Source organism: Oreochromis niloticus, linkage group LG7 (genome assembly GCF_001858045.2).
Source record: "Oreochromis niloticus isolate F11D_XX linkage group LG7, O_niloticus_UMD_NMBU, whole genome shotgun sequence".
In the NCBI taxonomy this organism is placed as follows: Eukaryota; Metazoa; Chordata; class Actinopteri; order Cichliformes; family Cichlidae; genus Oreochromis; species Oreochromis niloticus.
In genome coordinates, this window is record NC_031972.2 from 40,068,723 (window position 1) to 40,086,849 (window position 18,127).

An 18,127-nucleotide genomic window follows, 5' to 3' on the forward strand; every position below is an offset into this window, starting at 1 on the left:
TATTAATAAAAATTTCTACAGGTCATCAGAGGTCAACCAGCCCCCCAATATTAATGGAATCAAACAAAATTGGTGCCAATCAGTTGTGCTATGTTTGTGCTGGTTTGTGCTGCTAAATTTGTCATTTGTGCTGCTTCTGTTTTAAAGATATTAATGAAAAGGTAAAGGTCAAAAGGTCAACCAGCCCCCCCACATTACCCAAATCAAACAAAATTGATGTTAAACGTTTGTGCTACGTTTGTGCTGGTTTGTGCTGCAAAATTTTTTGTTTGTGCTGCTATCATTTAAAAAATTTTAATAAAATAATGTCTTGATGCATGATTAATCATCCAGGTAAGTAAATCCCAAAAGGTTGATTCTGTTCATCTGGACATTTTCAGTTGGAGAAACGTTTCGTCACTCATCCAGGTGACTTCTTCATTCTCAGCTGACTGCAGGTTTCCCCAACCTTATAAACAGTACATTTGCATAGTGAAGAAAACTAGCACCACTAAATGAACAATGTGCTGGGGGGTTAGTTCCATGATTGTTAGTATGCAAATTCTTATGACCATTGATCAATGACAACTAATCAAAGCCGACTGATCAATGGCCATGAGTACCATTCACAGAAAGTGGGGAATGGCTACAATCACAGCATTGTAGGATGGCGAAAGATGTACCCTTGGGCCCCCCTTCTCGATTCAGAGATGGTCAGCATCCTGACAGCCCGATGGATGAAGCTGTCTCTCAGTCTGTGTGTTCTGGCCCGGAGGCTCTTCAGTATCCTTCCTGATGGCAGCAAACTGAAGACACTGCTGAAGGGATGAGTGGAGTCACCTGTAATGGAGAGGACCTTCCAGATGAGGCAGGTGCAGCTGCTCTCACTACCCGTTGTCATTTTTTCCTGCAGAACCCAGTGCAGGAGTCATACCACACAGTGATGCAGCTGGTGAGGATACTCTCAACTGTGCCTCTGTAGAAGGTGCTCATAATGGGGGTTGAATCTCTTTTGCTTCTCAGTTTGCAGAGGAAGTAGAGTCGCTGTTGGTCTTCTCCACATTCAGGGACAGGTTGTTGTTGCTGTACCACTCTGCCAGATGGTTAACTTCACCCCTGTAGTAGATCTCGTCGTGGGTCAGCAGAGTGATGAGAAAGGGGCTCAACACACATCCTTGGGGAGCCCCGGTATTCAGTGTTCTTGGGCTGGAGGTGTTGCTGTCGACCCGTACTGTCTGCTGTCTTCCTGTCAAGAAATCTGGCAGCCAGTTATACAGCAAGGTGCTGATCCCCAGCAGATCCAGTTTGTGAATGAGTTGCTGGGGAATGACGATGCTGAACTGAAGTCTATGAACAGCACTCTGACATATGAGTCTCTAGTGTTCAGATGTGTGAGGGCTGAGTAAGGGGCAGTTGAAATTCCATCATCGGTTGAGCGTTTTGACCAGTATGCAAACTCAAATGGATCCAGGTTGGGGGAAAGCAATAATTTGATTTGATGCATGACTAACCGTTCAAAGCACTTCATAATGATGGAGGTGAGTTTGACAGGACGGTAGTCCTTAAAGCAGGAGATAGATGACTTCTTGGGTACAGTAATGATGGTGGAGGCTTTGAGGCATGTGGGAACGGCGGCCTGACCCTTGTGATGTGTTAAAGATGTCTGTGAAAACATTTGTGAGTTCCACAGCATAGTCCGTCAGTGCTCGTCCAAGGATGTTATCAGGACCTGGAGCTTTGCGTGTACTGATTTTGGCAAGGGATCTCCACACACTGTCTGGGGATTTGTTCCCCACGGTCTGCAGAGTGGGCTTGTAGTCTGTGATGGTTTGTATTCCTTGCCACTGCCTCCAAGTACCTCTGCTTTCGCTGAAGCTTTGCTGTAGCTGATGCCACGTGACAGGTTTTCCCTTGCTGTTCTTTGGCTCACCTAATTCCCGGCTCTGAAGGCTTGCATTTTTCAACCTTAGGAGCATTTAAACCTGACCTGTGAGCCATGGTTTCTGATTGGCCCGGACAGTGATAGTCCTGGTGTCACGACCTGCAGGATCGGCAAGGTGCTGATCAGAATCTCTCCACTCCTAGACCTCCTTCTCTTCTCTTTTTCCCTCTCTCCCCCCCTCTCTCCTTCTCTCCCCTGTTTTGCCGGAACTCATGGCGGCTTCACGCTCTCGGTCCACGCCTTCCTGGATTGGGAACACCTGGGCCTCATCAGACCAGCTGGTATATTAGAAGGAGGAGATCAGCTGTTCAACGCTGGATTGTTGTGAAGGCTCTAGTCAGTACACGTCTAGCTCAAGTTTCCTGTGCCTCCGTCTCAGAGACTTAACGAGTGTTTCTTTGTTCCTAGATTCCCCGGACCCGTCCCCGTGTTTCCCCATGTGGAGTGTGGAAGGAGTGACTGGTCGCTAGCGGAGAAGAGAGAGGTTGAACTGAGCGTGTGTGTGATTTCCCCGTTTTCCCTGGAGCCCTGGACCCCTGCCCCTCACGTCTTGTATATAGCACTAACCCTGCACTGTCTGTACATACACTTGGTGAAGATCTGTAAATAAACCATCTCTGTTTAAACGCTACTCAGGAGTCCTGCGAGTGGATCCTCCTAGCAACCCGTGACACCTGGTCTCTGTGACATAATCGATGCATTTTGGGATGTAGGCAATGACAGTTTCTGTATATTCCTGAAAGTCTGTGGTGTTGTCTTGTGTGGCAGCTTGTGGTGGAAAAGCAGTCTTGCAGTGCCTCTGAGGACCCTTCTGGCCACACCTGTACCTGCTTACGAACTGGTTTGGTGACTTTGACCAGGGGCCTGTGGGAACCCATGGCACACCTAGGTTTCTGCCTGTAGTACTGACCCTTATGCAAAATAGGTGGAATTAAGACACAGTTCCAAAAGCAAACACAACTGATCAGTGCTGAGAGTGGTCCTGTTGCTGAGGTTGGGGTGATCCTGTAATCTCTTATGAACTACCTCCAACACTTCTATGACTGGGATGCAAGTGAAGACAGATGTAACATCTCTCTCTCACTGTACATGTACTGTTTATAAAATTAGGGAAACATAACCTGCACAAACAAAATAATTTGCAGGACAAATGTTTGACATCAATTTTGTTCGATTTGAAGAAGGTAGGGGGGTCAACTTCACTCACATGTGTTTATAAGGTTGGGGAAACCTGCAGTCAGCTGAGACTGAAGAAGTCACCTGGATGAGTGACGAAACGTTTCTCCAACTGAAAATGTCCAGATGAACAGAATCAACCTTTTGGGATTTACTTACCTGGATGATTAATCATGCATCAAGACGTTATTTTATTAAAATTTTTAAAATGATAGCAGCACAAACAAAAATTTGTGCAGCACAAACCAGCACAAACGTTTGACATCAATTTTGTTTGATTCCATTAATGTGGGGGGGGGGGGGCTGGTTGACCTCTGTTGACCTCTAGAAATTTTTGTTAATATCTTTAAAATGATAGCAGCACAAACAAAAAATTTTGCAGCACAAACCAGCACAAACGTAGCACAAACGTTTAACATCAATTTTGTTTGATTTGGGTAATGTGGGGGGGCTGGTTGACCTTTTGACCTTTACCTTTTCATTAATATCTTTAAAACAGAAGCAGCACAAACAACAATTTTAGCAGCACAAACCAGCACAAACGTAGCACAGTTGATTGACACCCATTTTGTTTGATTTAATTATTGTGGAGGGGCTGGTTGACCTCTGATGACCTGTAGAAATTTTTATTAATATCTTTAAAATGATAGTAGCACAAACGAAAATTTTTGCAGCACAAACTAGCACAAACGTAGCACAAACGTTTGATACCACTTTTGTTGGATTTGAAGAAGGTGGGGGGGCCAACTTCACTCACGTTTTACGTAGCCTATCAACACAATTTAAAAACTGGTATAAAGTCCAAACTTTTTCCGTCAATTGTTCCGTCTGTCCTGCTCACGTCTCCAATGGTTGTACACTTTGGCAAGCCATTAGAGACAAAAATCGCCACTTTTCTAACCCGTTTGGTTAAGAAAACACGTTGTCATTAACGTGGCTTCACTCCACATCAGCCACGCCGCTTTGCTAGCTGAAACACCGGTGTCGGCACATAAGGACGCTGTCAAAGCCTGTCAACGACGTTGATTAGCTGCGTATATACGAATGTGAATCGCATCATTTGGCTGGAGGAGCCAGTCACCGGTCACTTACTGACTCACACTGCAAAACAGAATGAATTGTTAACGTATTTATTTTAATTTCAATTCAGGTTTGATTTTTTTTTTTTGTGCGCAACGCAGATTTTCTGTGCGCGGAGACCGTGCCAGCAGTGCGCGATTGCGCATGCGCGCAGCTTAGAGGTAACATTGGTGGTAGTTAACAAAGCAGTGTTTTTCTTAAACCAAACAGCAAATAGTAGTCCCTCAGAAATGTAATGAAAAAGCTAGATAGAAGGCTAAATATATTAATAAGCTGATAACAATGGATAATACTGGATATCAATTGAAATTCATCCTCCCGTATGTTCCAAACATTGCCCTTTTGGATGTTTTGAGGTGATAATGTAAAGAAAATGACATGGAAACATTTATGGTAGCTTCTGTGTAACATTTGGACTGTAAAACAAACTTTTTCTACTGCATTTCATAGAATAGAGCAACGTATCTAGCATTTGCCGATACATATTGCATTACGATTCAGTGGACCCAAATTGTATTTTATGCTTAGTGTCAATCCTCTCCTGTTTTTAAACTATAACTGCAATGTCACATACATACTAGCACGGTTGTTTCCAGGATCCTTTAAAGGACTTGTCACATGGGGAAACAGCAACAAGTCTGAGGGGTGCCACAGGAAATATGAATATTTAATCAGTAATAACTTTTCTTCTTCTGTCAGCTGCTTCCTTTAGAAGTCACAGCAGATCATCTGCCTCCATCTCTTCTTATCTCTAGAATCCTCCTCTGTCACACCAACCCTCTGCTTGTCCTCCTCCACTTAATCCATGAAAGTTCTCTGCACCCCTCATCTGCACATATGCTGAGTTCTAATCCTATCTGATCCTCATTTGGGATTACAAAAAACAAATTTAGCATTTCTGTGGTACATGAAAAAAACCAAAATACAAAAACTTGAAAGGACTATTTTCAACTTTATATAATCCATAGTAAAGTTATTATTATCATTACCAAAATAAACCTTGGATAACTACAATTTTAAGTGGAATTGAAGTTTTTATGTTTCTAATAAATGGTTGCTGAGTTACTTTCAACCTAAACCAGTCACAACCTCACAGTACTTGTATTAGAGTTGATGAGTGCGTATGTTTTTTAAAATTATTTACTTCTTTCCAGTGGCATTTATCCAACAATTTACTAAAATTTTCTGAGTAAATACTTAATAGTAACTAAGGGGCTGTAAAGTAAATGTAACTGCTTTTGATGAGCATGAAATTTCCTTTTACAGAGAGAAACAAGTAAACAACAAATTTTTATCAAATAAAATACAAATTAAAAATATGAAGTGCACAATAGATTTACGAGCATGAAATTACAAATATACCTCATTTTGATAGAACCATCGTAAGGCTGGGTGGGGTAAACCACGAACGGTAAACTCAATGCACGTGTCATGGCGGCGTTCTGGCTCCTTCAGCTCAATAATGGTGGGAGGAACTTAAGAGACAAACAGTAGAAAGAAGAAAGAAAAGAATGTAAACAATCTGCACTTGTATAGCACATGTTAACAGGTACTCACCTGCCTAAGTTACAATTAAACCAAAGAAAAAAGTAAAATACTTTTGTGTTTCCCATATGAACTTGATTGTTTTTACTGTCAAAAAACCCTTAAAACATTGAAATGTGCACTTCTGAAATTGTAATCGTATTTCCTTTCGGATCTGTTAAGGATAATAAGAAGACGGACAGCAAGCCATCAACTTGGTTATAGCTGTTACTGAACTTTTTAATACTTCTTTACGTTTTACAACTGGAATAGCAATCCTGTTGATTATTTAAGATAGCAGTTTTCAGGCTGTTACCTTGGACAGGTCTCCATTAAAAAAGGGTTTTGATGTCAGTGGGACTTCCGAGTTAAACAAAGTTTATTATAATAATAACAATAATAATGACAAAAAATAACAACGAATATCATTATATATAAATGGATAGTTGTATATAGATATATAAAACCATAATGAACACAAAAAAATGAAAAAAGAAAAGAAAAAAGTTTTGAGGGTGGTAATGGTAAATGGACTGGTCGTGGCCCTGGGTTTCTACCCAATAATTTGAGTTTTTGTTTTGGGCTCATAATTTGTTTCTTTTAAATTTAATTCTGCATCATTTAGTCTTGAGTATAGCTCTTGCTAGTGCCTCTGTGTTTTGTTTCTAGTTCCTTGTTTAACTGTGTTAATTCCTCCAGTCTGTCCTGGTTTTGTCCTGTGTCTCGTGTCTTCTGTCTGAAGTCAGTCTCATTTCTGTATTCCTTTTCATCTCTAGGGCGTGTCCTTGTCCTAGAGCTTTTCTACTCTACCTGAGTAATCGAAGTGTTTTATAGAACGTACCTTATTCACCTATTCATACAAGCACTTCTTTTTTATTCGTTCACACAGATTAATACACATATTAACACATTAATGGATGCATTGGAGAGCAACTATTGGGTTAGTATCTTGCCCAAGGACACTTTTACATGCAGACTAGACTAGACTATAGCTACCCAAGTAAATTGGTGAAATATCGTGGGTAATCCCTAAATACCTGAAAATACCTGGAAATTGGAGCAATACAAAAATTAATAAAGAAATTAATCAATTCATTTAAAAAATGAATACATACAAAATAAAAACTGTATGGTCAGAGGTCCCGGGCAGCTCAGCAGAGCGAGCCCAAGCAAGTCAGGAAATTTAATAAATATATAGATCTCTGTATAATGGAGACCTTCCTCACTTTTAATGGTTACTAAGATTGGCATTACACAGGTGTTTAGACTGGAATCACACAGCTGTCTTGATCAGAGGGAGGATGACCCAGTGCATGACCCCTGGCAAAAAAAGCCCCCACACTATGCTGGAAGACTGCTTATTGGTTGCTTTGCATTTGCTGCCCCCTCATGGGGTTATTCAGACTGGTCCAGATCAGTATACTACAATATCCTGCTGCTGATACAGATGAGGGAAAAAAAACCTACTGCAGCTTAAAAAAATAATTATGCAACTTATTTCCAGGTGAGTCATCACCCTGTATTACTACATTGACCGTGATGTTTCTAAACAAGAAAAGTAACAAACTGAGATTCCGTTCCATCTGATTCTGAGGAGAAGCAGCAGCAGGGAGACTGGCATGGTTTGATCCAGGAGTTAAAGCTGTATCATGGCTTTTATACATATTTCAGGATGTCAGTGGGACAGTTTGAGCTCTTGCTGGCAGAGTTGGGACCACATCCAAGGAGGCAATGAAATCATTTTAGAGAGCCCACTGACCCGGAGCAGCATCTACTGTAGCTGTCTGTCTGAGATTAAATAGGATTACTCCACTATTTCCCAAATCATTTTTTTATCAGTACTGGGTCTGAAAATTTAAAAAGAATCGAGCTTGGTTTGAAAAAATAAATTCCGCCAATTTTCCAGTGAAATTACACGGTTGGTGTAAACAGCTGCATTAAGAATAGTTGAGTCTGAAAAATAGTTTTAAGACATAAAATATGTCCACTGATTTTACATGTCTGTTGTGTATAGGCCTTTATTGCTATAATATTCTTGCAGCCGCTTCAGTCCTTTACAACCCAAGGCCTACCCTACAATCTCAAACACAGCTGCAACATATTAGTCACTGTGTGACATTATGTTTAGCACTCTGCAAATATAGTCTTGGCTACAATAAACCTTAATACCACTAGTATGCACTCAAAGAAGACAAATGATACCACAGTAATTTCTCCCTGCAATATTCTAAGATTTACACAAACATTAACCTAAGTAAAAAGAAGCAGCTATCTAATAATACTAATATATTATATACTACTATATACTAATACTAATAAATATTGATTCAAGACAATTACAAAATTTGGCAGCTAGAATAGAACTAAAACAAAAATAGATGTTAAGTAAAAATTTTTAAAAAAGAATTTGTCAGCACCCATCTTTAACTAGTTATTACTATTATTAATTTCTTCCACAGTATTTCAGTCACTTAACTGGCTCATAGAAATCTCAAAGACAATCTCGTAAAGTAAAGCTAGAGTTTTAATTTATCAGTGCATCTTACTAAGATTTAGATATTTAAAAGAAGAGAGCTTAAAATGGATACAGTAGCCAACTCACATTTCCACAACTATTTATAATGCTGTTTTTCACAGTTTTCATGGAGTGCAGTTTTGTGTATAACATTGTGTCTGTGGTGTATCTACTTACAATGAACAGTTAGCTGAACCGAAGCATTGGTCATGCCCACTATGTTGGTGGCAGTGCATTTTAAACTGAAGTTGTTGTCATCTCTGCTTACATTGACCAAGGTTATGTTGATGGAGTGAATAGTATTGTCGTAGACTCTAGCCTGGAGAGACAACAAGATAAAATATACAAGCATAAGCAACAAAAATATGGTCTAATAGAAACATTGATTGTTTAGAGGAAGTAATTAATGAACTATACTCAGCAAGACCAATCGAAGAGAAACGGTCTCGGCGATTAGTTATACTTTTATTTATGAAGAAATTCATGAAATTCATCGCTAGTTTAAAAACACACAGCTCAACAGTTCTGAATCTGAAGAAAGAAACTTGGTTTTGTTCCAGTTTTCCTCTATCAGTGACGAGTAGCATAAATATTTAAAAAAAATATTTATATAGAGTAACAAACAATTTTTAATAATCTAATCTACTAAATTAGGGAAACACTCTCGAGCTTCTGGGTTATCTGTTTTAAGGAGTGCGTTTGAGAATTATACTACAACTCAAACCTCTCTGATTTGTTTCTTTATCTGAGTAGTCATGGTATCCAGCATCGTACGCAGTGAGGATGCTCACTATGTGGCAGTGAGTGGTCTCCAGCTCCACTGCAGAGTAGGCATGGTGCAGTGGGTTCAGGAGGCGGTGCCAGGGAGGCTTGCAAGGCAGCTGGAATTAATTCCCTTGGGGGGTGAGCTGAGCTGGAGAAGTGATGGCTGGAAAGTTGTTGGGAGCAAGAGCATGAGTTTTGGAGTGTAGCTGCACTAAATAAATGGAAAAACTGCAGTACTAAGCTGAGCACCAGATGCAATGTCCTGGAGAGGCTGGACGGTTGGTCTGGGTCCTCTGCACAACTGCCCTCCTCAGGCCTGTGAGAGATGCTGCACCGGATGGGGGCAGAGGACGATCCCCAGACATTCCTCAACTTGTTACAGGACATGACAGAGGAATGCCAATGGCCTACAGAGGAGTGGTCACTATGGCTATTGCTGCTCTTGTTGCGGGAGGACCAGATGGCGGCCCTAAGCTTGGCACCAGTTTCGAGAAGGAGCTTCCCTGTTGTGTGCAAAGCCAGTTTTCCAAAACAGCAAGATGGCAGCAGAGGATTGCCCTTCGCATTTGCCCTGTGACTCCAGGATGCAGCGGCAAGTTAGTTGCAGCCTGGGGGAGGTGTGGCTGCTGGAGATAGTGGTCCACAAAAAATTTATTCAGTGCCTTCCTGGAGAGACTGCACAGTAGGTCCGCTGCCATCGACCAGCGAGCCAACACACATGTATATTAAAATCTCCAACAATAAGAACATGATCATAGTTGGGCATAATCCCAGCTACCAAAAAAAAAAAAAAAAAAATCAAGGAAGTTGTTTATGAAATTCCTATTGTATTTCGGGGGGCTACAGATGACAACGCAGAAAACTGGGTTAGTGCGACTTATTTGAAATGAGGTAAATTCGAAGCTGGAGAATGAAGGTTGTAGAAAGCACTGCTTACATTTGTAATCCTTTTTGTATTAATATACAATACAGTCGCCAGGATTACTGGGCATAAAATCTGCTTGGACCAGGGTCTACTACCCTCAGCTGACAGGTTGGTAGAACGGCTGAATATGACTTTGAAGTACGTGATCACATCCTGCCGGGGTCCTAAGACCAACAAAGAGGTGAGGCAGTTTTTGGGGGCTGGCTTGTTATGCCGGCTGGTTCGTTCTGAACTTCACAGAGCTGACCAGCCCCCTGAAAGGGTGCCCCAGGTCTGGTTCAGTGGACCGGGCAGTGTTTGGTGGCATATGTGTGGGTGAAGAAGGCTCTCTGTGGGGAACCCTTGCTCTAAATCCGTGATTCTATGATTACGGTAAATTTAAGTTATCAAAAAATGGTCAGAAAAAAAAGTTTTTTTTGTTATATGGTCAGTTTTTATGTCCTATGCCAGGACAAGATCAGAATGTGATTAAAATTGTGAGTAAGCTTATTTTCATTTCAAGGAAAGCCTGTTGACTCTAATATTAAATTAAAAGTAGTCTTGAGGCAGTTATTTCAAGCTTCTACATGATTGTTAAAATCAACTCCCATAAAAAACAGGGAAGTGATACAACAATTAGTTGTTGTAGCTTTGTAAATGAACTGAACTCCCTTCCACCCCCTTCATATCAGTAGCTAAAGCTAACTTTTAAAATAAATCCAAAAGCGTACAATGGTCTCTTTCTAGTATTAATCATGTCAATAAATGATACCAAGAAGACATAAAAAAGCTATTTATGAAGGAACGTCCTGCAGCCATTTGGTATCAATTTACGGAATGCAGTCATTTCAAGCCTAGGATTAGTCCGTTCTCTGTGAAGTTGTGAATTTGTGCATGTCCTCCCTACCTCTTGTGCATTGATGGAGTGCAAGCCATTGACAGGCCAATCCACTTCAGGTAATGGTGAACCAGAGCCATTACAGATTACCGTTACTTGATCACCTTCGACAACTGTGAGGTTGCTGTGGCTGACGCTGATATCTGGTAGGTCTGAGAGGGGAATACAGAGAAGGAGAAAGAGAGACTAATACTATAGCATCATATTCATTACAGGTTTAGTAACAATCACCTACACATATTAATTATAGGGGTCACTGGAGGTTATAGTCTCTCCTTGTGCTTTACTTTGGTATGGGATATTGTATTTGTTTTAAATGCTATATACCTATGTGGTATGTGACTTTTGTTGCCATGATGCCAGGTCTCTCTTGGAAATGAGATTTTTACCTGGATAAATAAAGGACTAATAAAAACTTACAAAAGAAATGAGAAATGAAAAGTACTTCATTTGGAAAATTCATTTGTTACAGCAAGTGATATAATGATTAAATAATAATAATAATAATAATAATAATAATGATAATAGTGCCTTTAGTGCACATTGCAGCATACCAAGGCTTGCTGCAGTCAAGATTTTTACTGCAGTCATTTAGATGTTTTACATCTTGGATTTTAATCTACTACTTATCTACTGCTTAACACTTCTTGTACCCACTTGATGACGCTGGAAAGCATCCACTAATTATATATCATGCTGATGTGTTTTTTGAATGTGATCAAATATTGGCGCATTGATGGTTCAACAGACTCTCATGGAGCATGTGAAGATTTCACAATTTAGCATTGCCAAGGTCTTTGAACTGAAATAACCAAAGATTATGTCAATCCAATTAAATCTCTAGCAGGAGTCTGAAGTGTAACACCTGAAAAATGCATCACAAATTTACCAAATATCTGGCTAACAAATTTTACACATGTAAATGAAATGTAGTGCCAACACTGCTATACTGAACTGTCCGCTCTCCTAAACATATCCATACCTCCACAGGTATATAATCTAGACCAGCTGCCTTTCCTTTCACTTGCCTTTCAACATCCTCTTCACTTGTAAGCACACCTTACACACCTTAATCCACAATCATTATAACCTGCTGCACATCCTTTCCAGCACAATCTCTCTGCCTAGCCAGTCAACACAAGCACTCTTCTCCCTCTTTAATGTCCAGCTTTACATAAAACACAGCAGAAGGCTTTTCTCTCTTTGCCAATGCTGCCTATATGTTATCCTATGTTCCTCCTTCTTCCTCCTTCTTCCATCCTTTTCACAAAACCCACCATCATCTGAACGAGCTCTCCTTAACACCATACCTACCTAATACCTCCTCATCACCTCTGTTCCCTTCAGCTACAGGTCTATTAAAGTCTGCTCTAATCACTGCTCTCTCCACCCTGGGTATGCTCTTTACCACTGAGATTCCAACTGAAACTGATCTGGTACAACCCCAAAGAGAATTTTTTTCTAAATGTTTGAAAATGGCTAAAACTTCCAGCTGTGTTAGGTTTCAAGTTCACCAAGTTGTCACTGTAGATGTCCAGGTACTTGCCCCACCACATCCGCACCTTGTTCCAGCATAGACACAGGCCATGTAGCCATCCTCTTCCTGCTGAAATGACCACTAGATCACTAGGTTGTTTAGTGCTGTTCACATTCAGAAGCAGATGATTACTCCAAGAACACCTCCTACTGTACTGCTCATCACTAATACACTGTTCAAAAAACTCTGTAAAAACATCAGATATTAATGAGGAAAAAACCCTGCTGGATATCTACAGTAAATGGCCTGTATTTTGTATAGCGCTTTCCCTAAGGACTCCAAAGCGCTTTACACATCCAGTCATCCACCCATTCACACACTGGTGATGGCAAGCTACATTGTAGCCACAGCCACCCTGGGGCACACTGACAGAGGCGAGGCTGCCGGACACTGGCGCCACCGGGCCCTCTGACCACCACCAGCAGGCAACAGGTGAAGTGTCTTGCCCAAGGACACAACGACCGAGACTGTCCGAGCCGGGGCTCGAACCGGCAACCTTCCGATTACAAAGCGAACTCCCAACTCTTGAGCCACAATCGCCCCCCCAGTAATATCGACTGGTAATGTGTTAGGAGCAAAAGGATACCGCATCGTTTGTTGGAAATGAAAATGATCAACCCACATTGGGCTGAATTCAAGTACGCAACAAAATCCTTCTGACTCTCTCTCCTGAATTCAAGAAAGAAATTCATGCCTTAATTTCATCCAGGTTTGATTACTGCAATAGCCTTTATTTTGAAATCAGTCAGGTCTTCTTTTCTTTGCAACTAATTTTGAAGGGGGCTCCTCCTGACATGTGCATGTAAATACAGTAAGACCATATTTCTGCTGTTTTGACTTCTTTACACTGACTTCCAGTACATTTTAGAATTTAAGTCATTTTAGGTCTTTAAATAGATTAGCACGCTCTCACCTTTCCAAAATTTTAACAATGCGCTTCTAATACAGTGGCTTGCAAAAGTATTCGGCCCCCTTGAACTTTTCCACATTTTGTCACATTACAGCCACAAACATGAATCAATTTTATTGGAATTCCACGTGAAAGACCAATACAAAGTGGTGTACACGTGAGAAGTGGAACGAAAATCATACATGATTCCAAACTTTTTTTACAAATAAATAACTGAAAAGTGGGGTGTGCGTAATTATTCAGCCCCCTGAGTCAATACTTTGTAAAACCACCTTTTGCTGTAATTACAGCTGCCAGTCTTTTAGGGTATGTCTCTACCAGCTTTGCACATCTAGAGACTGAAATCTTTGCCCATTCTTATTTGCAAAACAGCTCCAGCTCAGTCAGATTAGATGGACAGCGTTTGTGAACAGCAGTTTTCAGATCTTGCCACAGATTCTCGACTGGATTTAGATCTGGACTTTGACTGGGCCATTCTAACACATGGATATGTTTTGTTTTAAACCATTCCATTGTTGCCCTGGCTTTATGTTTAGGGTCGTTGTCCTGCTGGAAGGTGAACCTCCGCCCCAGTCTCAAGTCTTTTGCAGACTCCAAGAGGTTTTCTTCCAAGATTGCCCTGTATTTGGCTCCATCCATCTTCCCATCAACTCTGACCAGCTTCCCTGTCCCTGCTGAAGAGAAGCACCCCCAGAGCATGATGCTGCCACCACCATATTTGACAGTGGGGATGGTGTGTTCAGAGTGATGTGCAGTGTTAGTTTTCCGCCACACATAGCGTTTTGCATTTTGGCCAAAAAGTTCCATTTTGGTCTCATCTGACCAGAGCACCTTCTTCCACATGTTTGCTGTGTCCCCCACATGGCTTGTGGCAAACTGCAAACGGGACTTCTTATGGTTTTCTGTTAACAATGGCTTTCTTCTTGCCACTCTTCCATAAAGGCCAACTTTGTGCAGTGCACGACTAATAGTTGTCCTATGGACAGATTCCCCCACCTGAGCTGTAGATCTCTGCAGCTCGTCCAGAGTCACCATGGGCCTCTTGGCTGCATTTCTGATCAGCGCTCTCCTTGTTCGGCCTGTGAGTTTAGGTGGACGGCCTTGTCTTGGTAGGTTTACAGTTGTGCCATACTCCTTCCATTTCTGAATGATCGCTTGAACAGTGCTCCGTGGGATGTTCAAGGCTTGGGAAATCTTTTTGTAGCGTAAGCCTGCTTTAAATTTCTCAATAACTTTATCCCTGACCTGTCTGGTGTGTTCTTTGGACTTCATGGTGTTGTTGCTCCCAATATTCTCTTAGACAACCTCTGAGGCCGTCACAGGGCAGTTGTGGAACTGTTTTGCAAAGAAGAATTGGCAAGAATTTCAGTCTCTAGATGTGCAAAGCTGGTAGAGACATACCCTAAAAGACTGGCAGCTGTAATTGCAGCAAAAGGTGGTTCTACAAAGTATTGACTCAGGGGGCTGAATAATTACGCACACCCCACTTTTCAGTTATTTATTTGTAAAAAATGTTTGGAATCATGTATAATTTTCGTTCCACTTCTCACGTGTACACCACTTTGTATTGGTCTTTCACCTGGAACTCCAATAAAATTGATTTAGGTTTGTGGCTGTAACGTGACAAAATGTGGAAAAGTTCAAGGGGGCCGAATACTTTTGCAAGCCACTGTAGATCTTTAGGGTCAGCTGATCAGATTCTTCTGGTTTTCCAAAAGCAGACTAAAGCATAGAGAAGATCAGGCCATTGCTGTAGCTGCACCTAAAATTTGCAACAGTCTGCTTCTTTAAATTAGGAACTCACCAACACTTCATACCTTTAAATGCTTGAAGACCTTTTATCTTTACACCCATATCTTTACGCCCTTGTGTTTAAATGTGACGCTGTTTTGTTTCTTGTTTGTCTTAAGTTTTTTTCTGCATTCTCCTGCTCTGTTTTATTCCTTTTATTTATACAACACTTTTGTTAACCCTTTTTAAAAAAAAATGTGATTATAAATAAACTGACTTAGCTCAGTGTGGACCAGGGCATCACTAAGATCCCAGACAGATGCAACCTGGTGGGATTGGATGGACTGAAACATAATGTCCCAAAGGAGTTCTATTGGATTTATGTCAGGCAAGCATGGGCCCAGTCAATGGTATCAATTCCTTCATCCCTGAGCAATTGCCAGCATATTCTCACCACACCTAATGGCAGTCAGGATGCCGTTGCCAAGCCTGTAGAGGTCTATGTGTCCCTCCAGAGAAATTCTTATTCCTACCATCACTGACCCACCATCAAACCAGTCATGCTGAACAATGTTACCGTCATGTTCTCCACAGCTTCTCCAGACCCTTTCACATCTTGACATGTGCTCAGGGTTAAACTGCTCTCATCTGCACATGATGCCAGAGGTGGAGCTGCCAATTCTGGTACTCAATGGCAAACGCTCATTGGGCTTCATGATGCCAGGCAGTGAGGACAGGGCCCACTAGGGGATGTTGGGCCCTGAGGCCATCCTCCTAATTCTGTTTCTGATAGTTTGGTCAAAGATATTCACATCAGTTGCCTGCTGGAGGTAATTTTGTAGCGCTGGCAGTGCTCATCCTGTTCCACCTTGCACAAAGCAGCAGGTACTGGTCCTACTGATTGGTTAAGGGCCTTCTACGTCCTTGTCCAGCTCTCCTAGAGTCCTAGCATTTCCTTTGCCTCACCCTTTGGTCATGCTGCATTCTCCTCAGTTCTTCTCTGTGCGCAAACCTGAAAATGTTTGATTTAACCCTTTAATTAAGTAGTTCCTTTTGGTCACTAGCAATGCAAGGCTTATTGTTCATTTTGTTAGTCTGTGATGCAGCAAGGGAAACTGTTAATGTCTCCTCCATGTAGCTTATAAAGTACTTTCCAGGCTCTAGACTCAAAGCAGACCTGCAGTGCCTTCACAGCCTCATGAACAACTCTTGTAGATACAATGTGTTGTTAAGCAAGAGGAACATACCTTGGTGTCAGCAGGACTACATTATGGTCAGATGGGCTGAAGAGGGATTGCAGTGACAACCATAAAAGCCCCAGAATTCAGGGCTGGCAGGCATTTTACGGAGGAAAGAGTGATGTTACATACTGCATCTTCATCAGCTGATGGTTCAACGTAAACAACACCAACAATAACCGATAAGAAGTAATATGAAGGCACACCAACAGCTTCCAGATCAATATCTGGCCCACATAGTAACATGTCCAGGATTGCACCATTTTTCAGTTACTAATGCTGTCATCTGGGATGTGTGAGTTCAGCCATGTTTAGGTGATGCACAACAGACTAAACTCACAGTAGTCCCTCTGTGATAATCAGCCCTCTTTAATCTATCCTATTGCTCAAGGAACTCACATTCCCCATGATGTTAGCTGGAATGGACAGATTACATCTCTTATTTTTGAATCACTTAGCTCTACCCATACAAGCCCATTGTCTCCTCTGGAAGAGACAGGAGACAGATTATTCTCCTTAGAATACCAGGTCTTGTTCAATTTAGTGTAAAAAAAAAAAAAGTAAATTAAAGAAAAAAAGCACAGTGAGAAGTAGCAAAGTCATAAACACAAGGGCTACTGCAACAGCTTGCATCTCAACATAGCGCCATGATAATATGAATACAGAGAGACAGAACAAAGAAGAACAAAGAGACACACGTTCTAAGACAATTGTGTTTTGCTTGATTACTTTAGTAAGAGTGTGCCTGTGTGTGTACAAAGGGGGAAAAACAGAAAGAGAGGGGAACAGCCATCTGCTGGAGCTGCAGGTCCAGTCAGTGGCAGGTGCCTTCTTCTTTGATCTTTGAACCAACAGGTATTTTTAGTATGTATGGTTTATGTTTGTGTGTGTCTCGAAACATTTTTGCCAACATTTCTATTGTTGTTACTATTATTATTATTATTATTATTATTATTATCATTATTATCTTTTAATAACAATAAAAACAACAACAATAATCATCATCATCATCATCCTCAAGCTAGTGGCTTTTATCCATTTTCCTTTAGAGGTGCTGTGCTCATTTTTTCTCTCGGCTGATTTTATGAGGTTGACAGGGATACCTCAGTAGCATCAACAGACTTACTGAAAGAAAGACAAATGCTGTGACCCAAGTTCCATCATTTTACTGGCTGCAATTAAATGGAACAGCAGAATTCCATATTATATGTGTATATTTAGAGTGTAAATATTACCACACAAGCTTACCACAACTGCTGATGTTCATATCTTGAAGCAATATTGTCCTGTAGCTGTCAGCACAGTATAACTGCTGGCTGCTAAGACCTGCCTCTCCTCTCTGTTGCCATAGCTGCAGCCAGCGAATCTCACAGCCGCAGGTGAACACCACATCCTCCAAATGCCTGAAAAGAGAAGAGCACTGACAGCATTAGCAATGCTCTAAATCTCATATTCACCTTTAGACTCACTGCCAGCGGAACAAGAACGTTTGTAATTTTCAAAACTTCGAAGGTTCTACAAAACTAGCATCTAACCAAGAAGTGCAATGTTCCATGAGATGACTTGCTCCCCAGCGGGCCTAAGCCGAACACACTCCAGTTTGGAAGTCCTGGAATCCATGGCAACAAAGACTGGTGTTTGTAACAGTGAACATTAATGGGTCTATTTCCTTTGAACTGTGCATTTTCAGGTTGATGAAATGAGTCAGCCAAGTAATTATATTAAAATACATGAGTCAGCTTGCATTTAAGATATTTTTAGAAACTTCTGGCATAAATTGAGAGAAAGACAGCCTTACTGGAATCTTACCAACATCAGCACAAAAAAACGAAAGGGGTTAAGTAGTTTGAAACTTACAACTGACAGAGCTAACTGATTAAGTGTTTCACAAATAGTGTTTTGGTAGCGAACTGGGAATTTGGTAAACT

The 18,127-nt window shown here is 41.2% G+C and overlaps 1 protein-coding gene across 3 annotated transcripts in view; it reads right to left on the reverse strand.

Annotated features, from left to right (window-relative positions):
- ntrk3a (neurotrophic tyrosine kinase, receptor, type 3a) overlaps window positions 1-18,127 on the reverse strand; it is an 83,849-nt gene that overhangs the window by 28,423 nt on the left and 37,299 nt on the right. For all 3 annotated transcript variants that reach the window (XM_013273819.3, XM_025909179.1, XM_019361191.2), the window contains exons 5-8: window positions 17,448-17,602; window positions 10,793-10,935; window positions 8,394-8,535; window positions 5,540-5,652 (exon numbers count right to left, since the gene is read on the reverse strand). In XM_013273819.3, coding sequence (XP_013129273.1) covers window positions 5,540-5,652; window positions 8,394-8,535; window positions 10,793-10,935; window positions 17,448-17,602 — 553 coding nt within the window. The remainder of the gene's footprint in view (window positions 1-5,539; window positions 5,653-8,393; window positions 8,536-10,792; window positions 10,936-17,447; window positions 17,603-18,127) is intronic.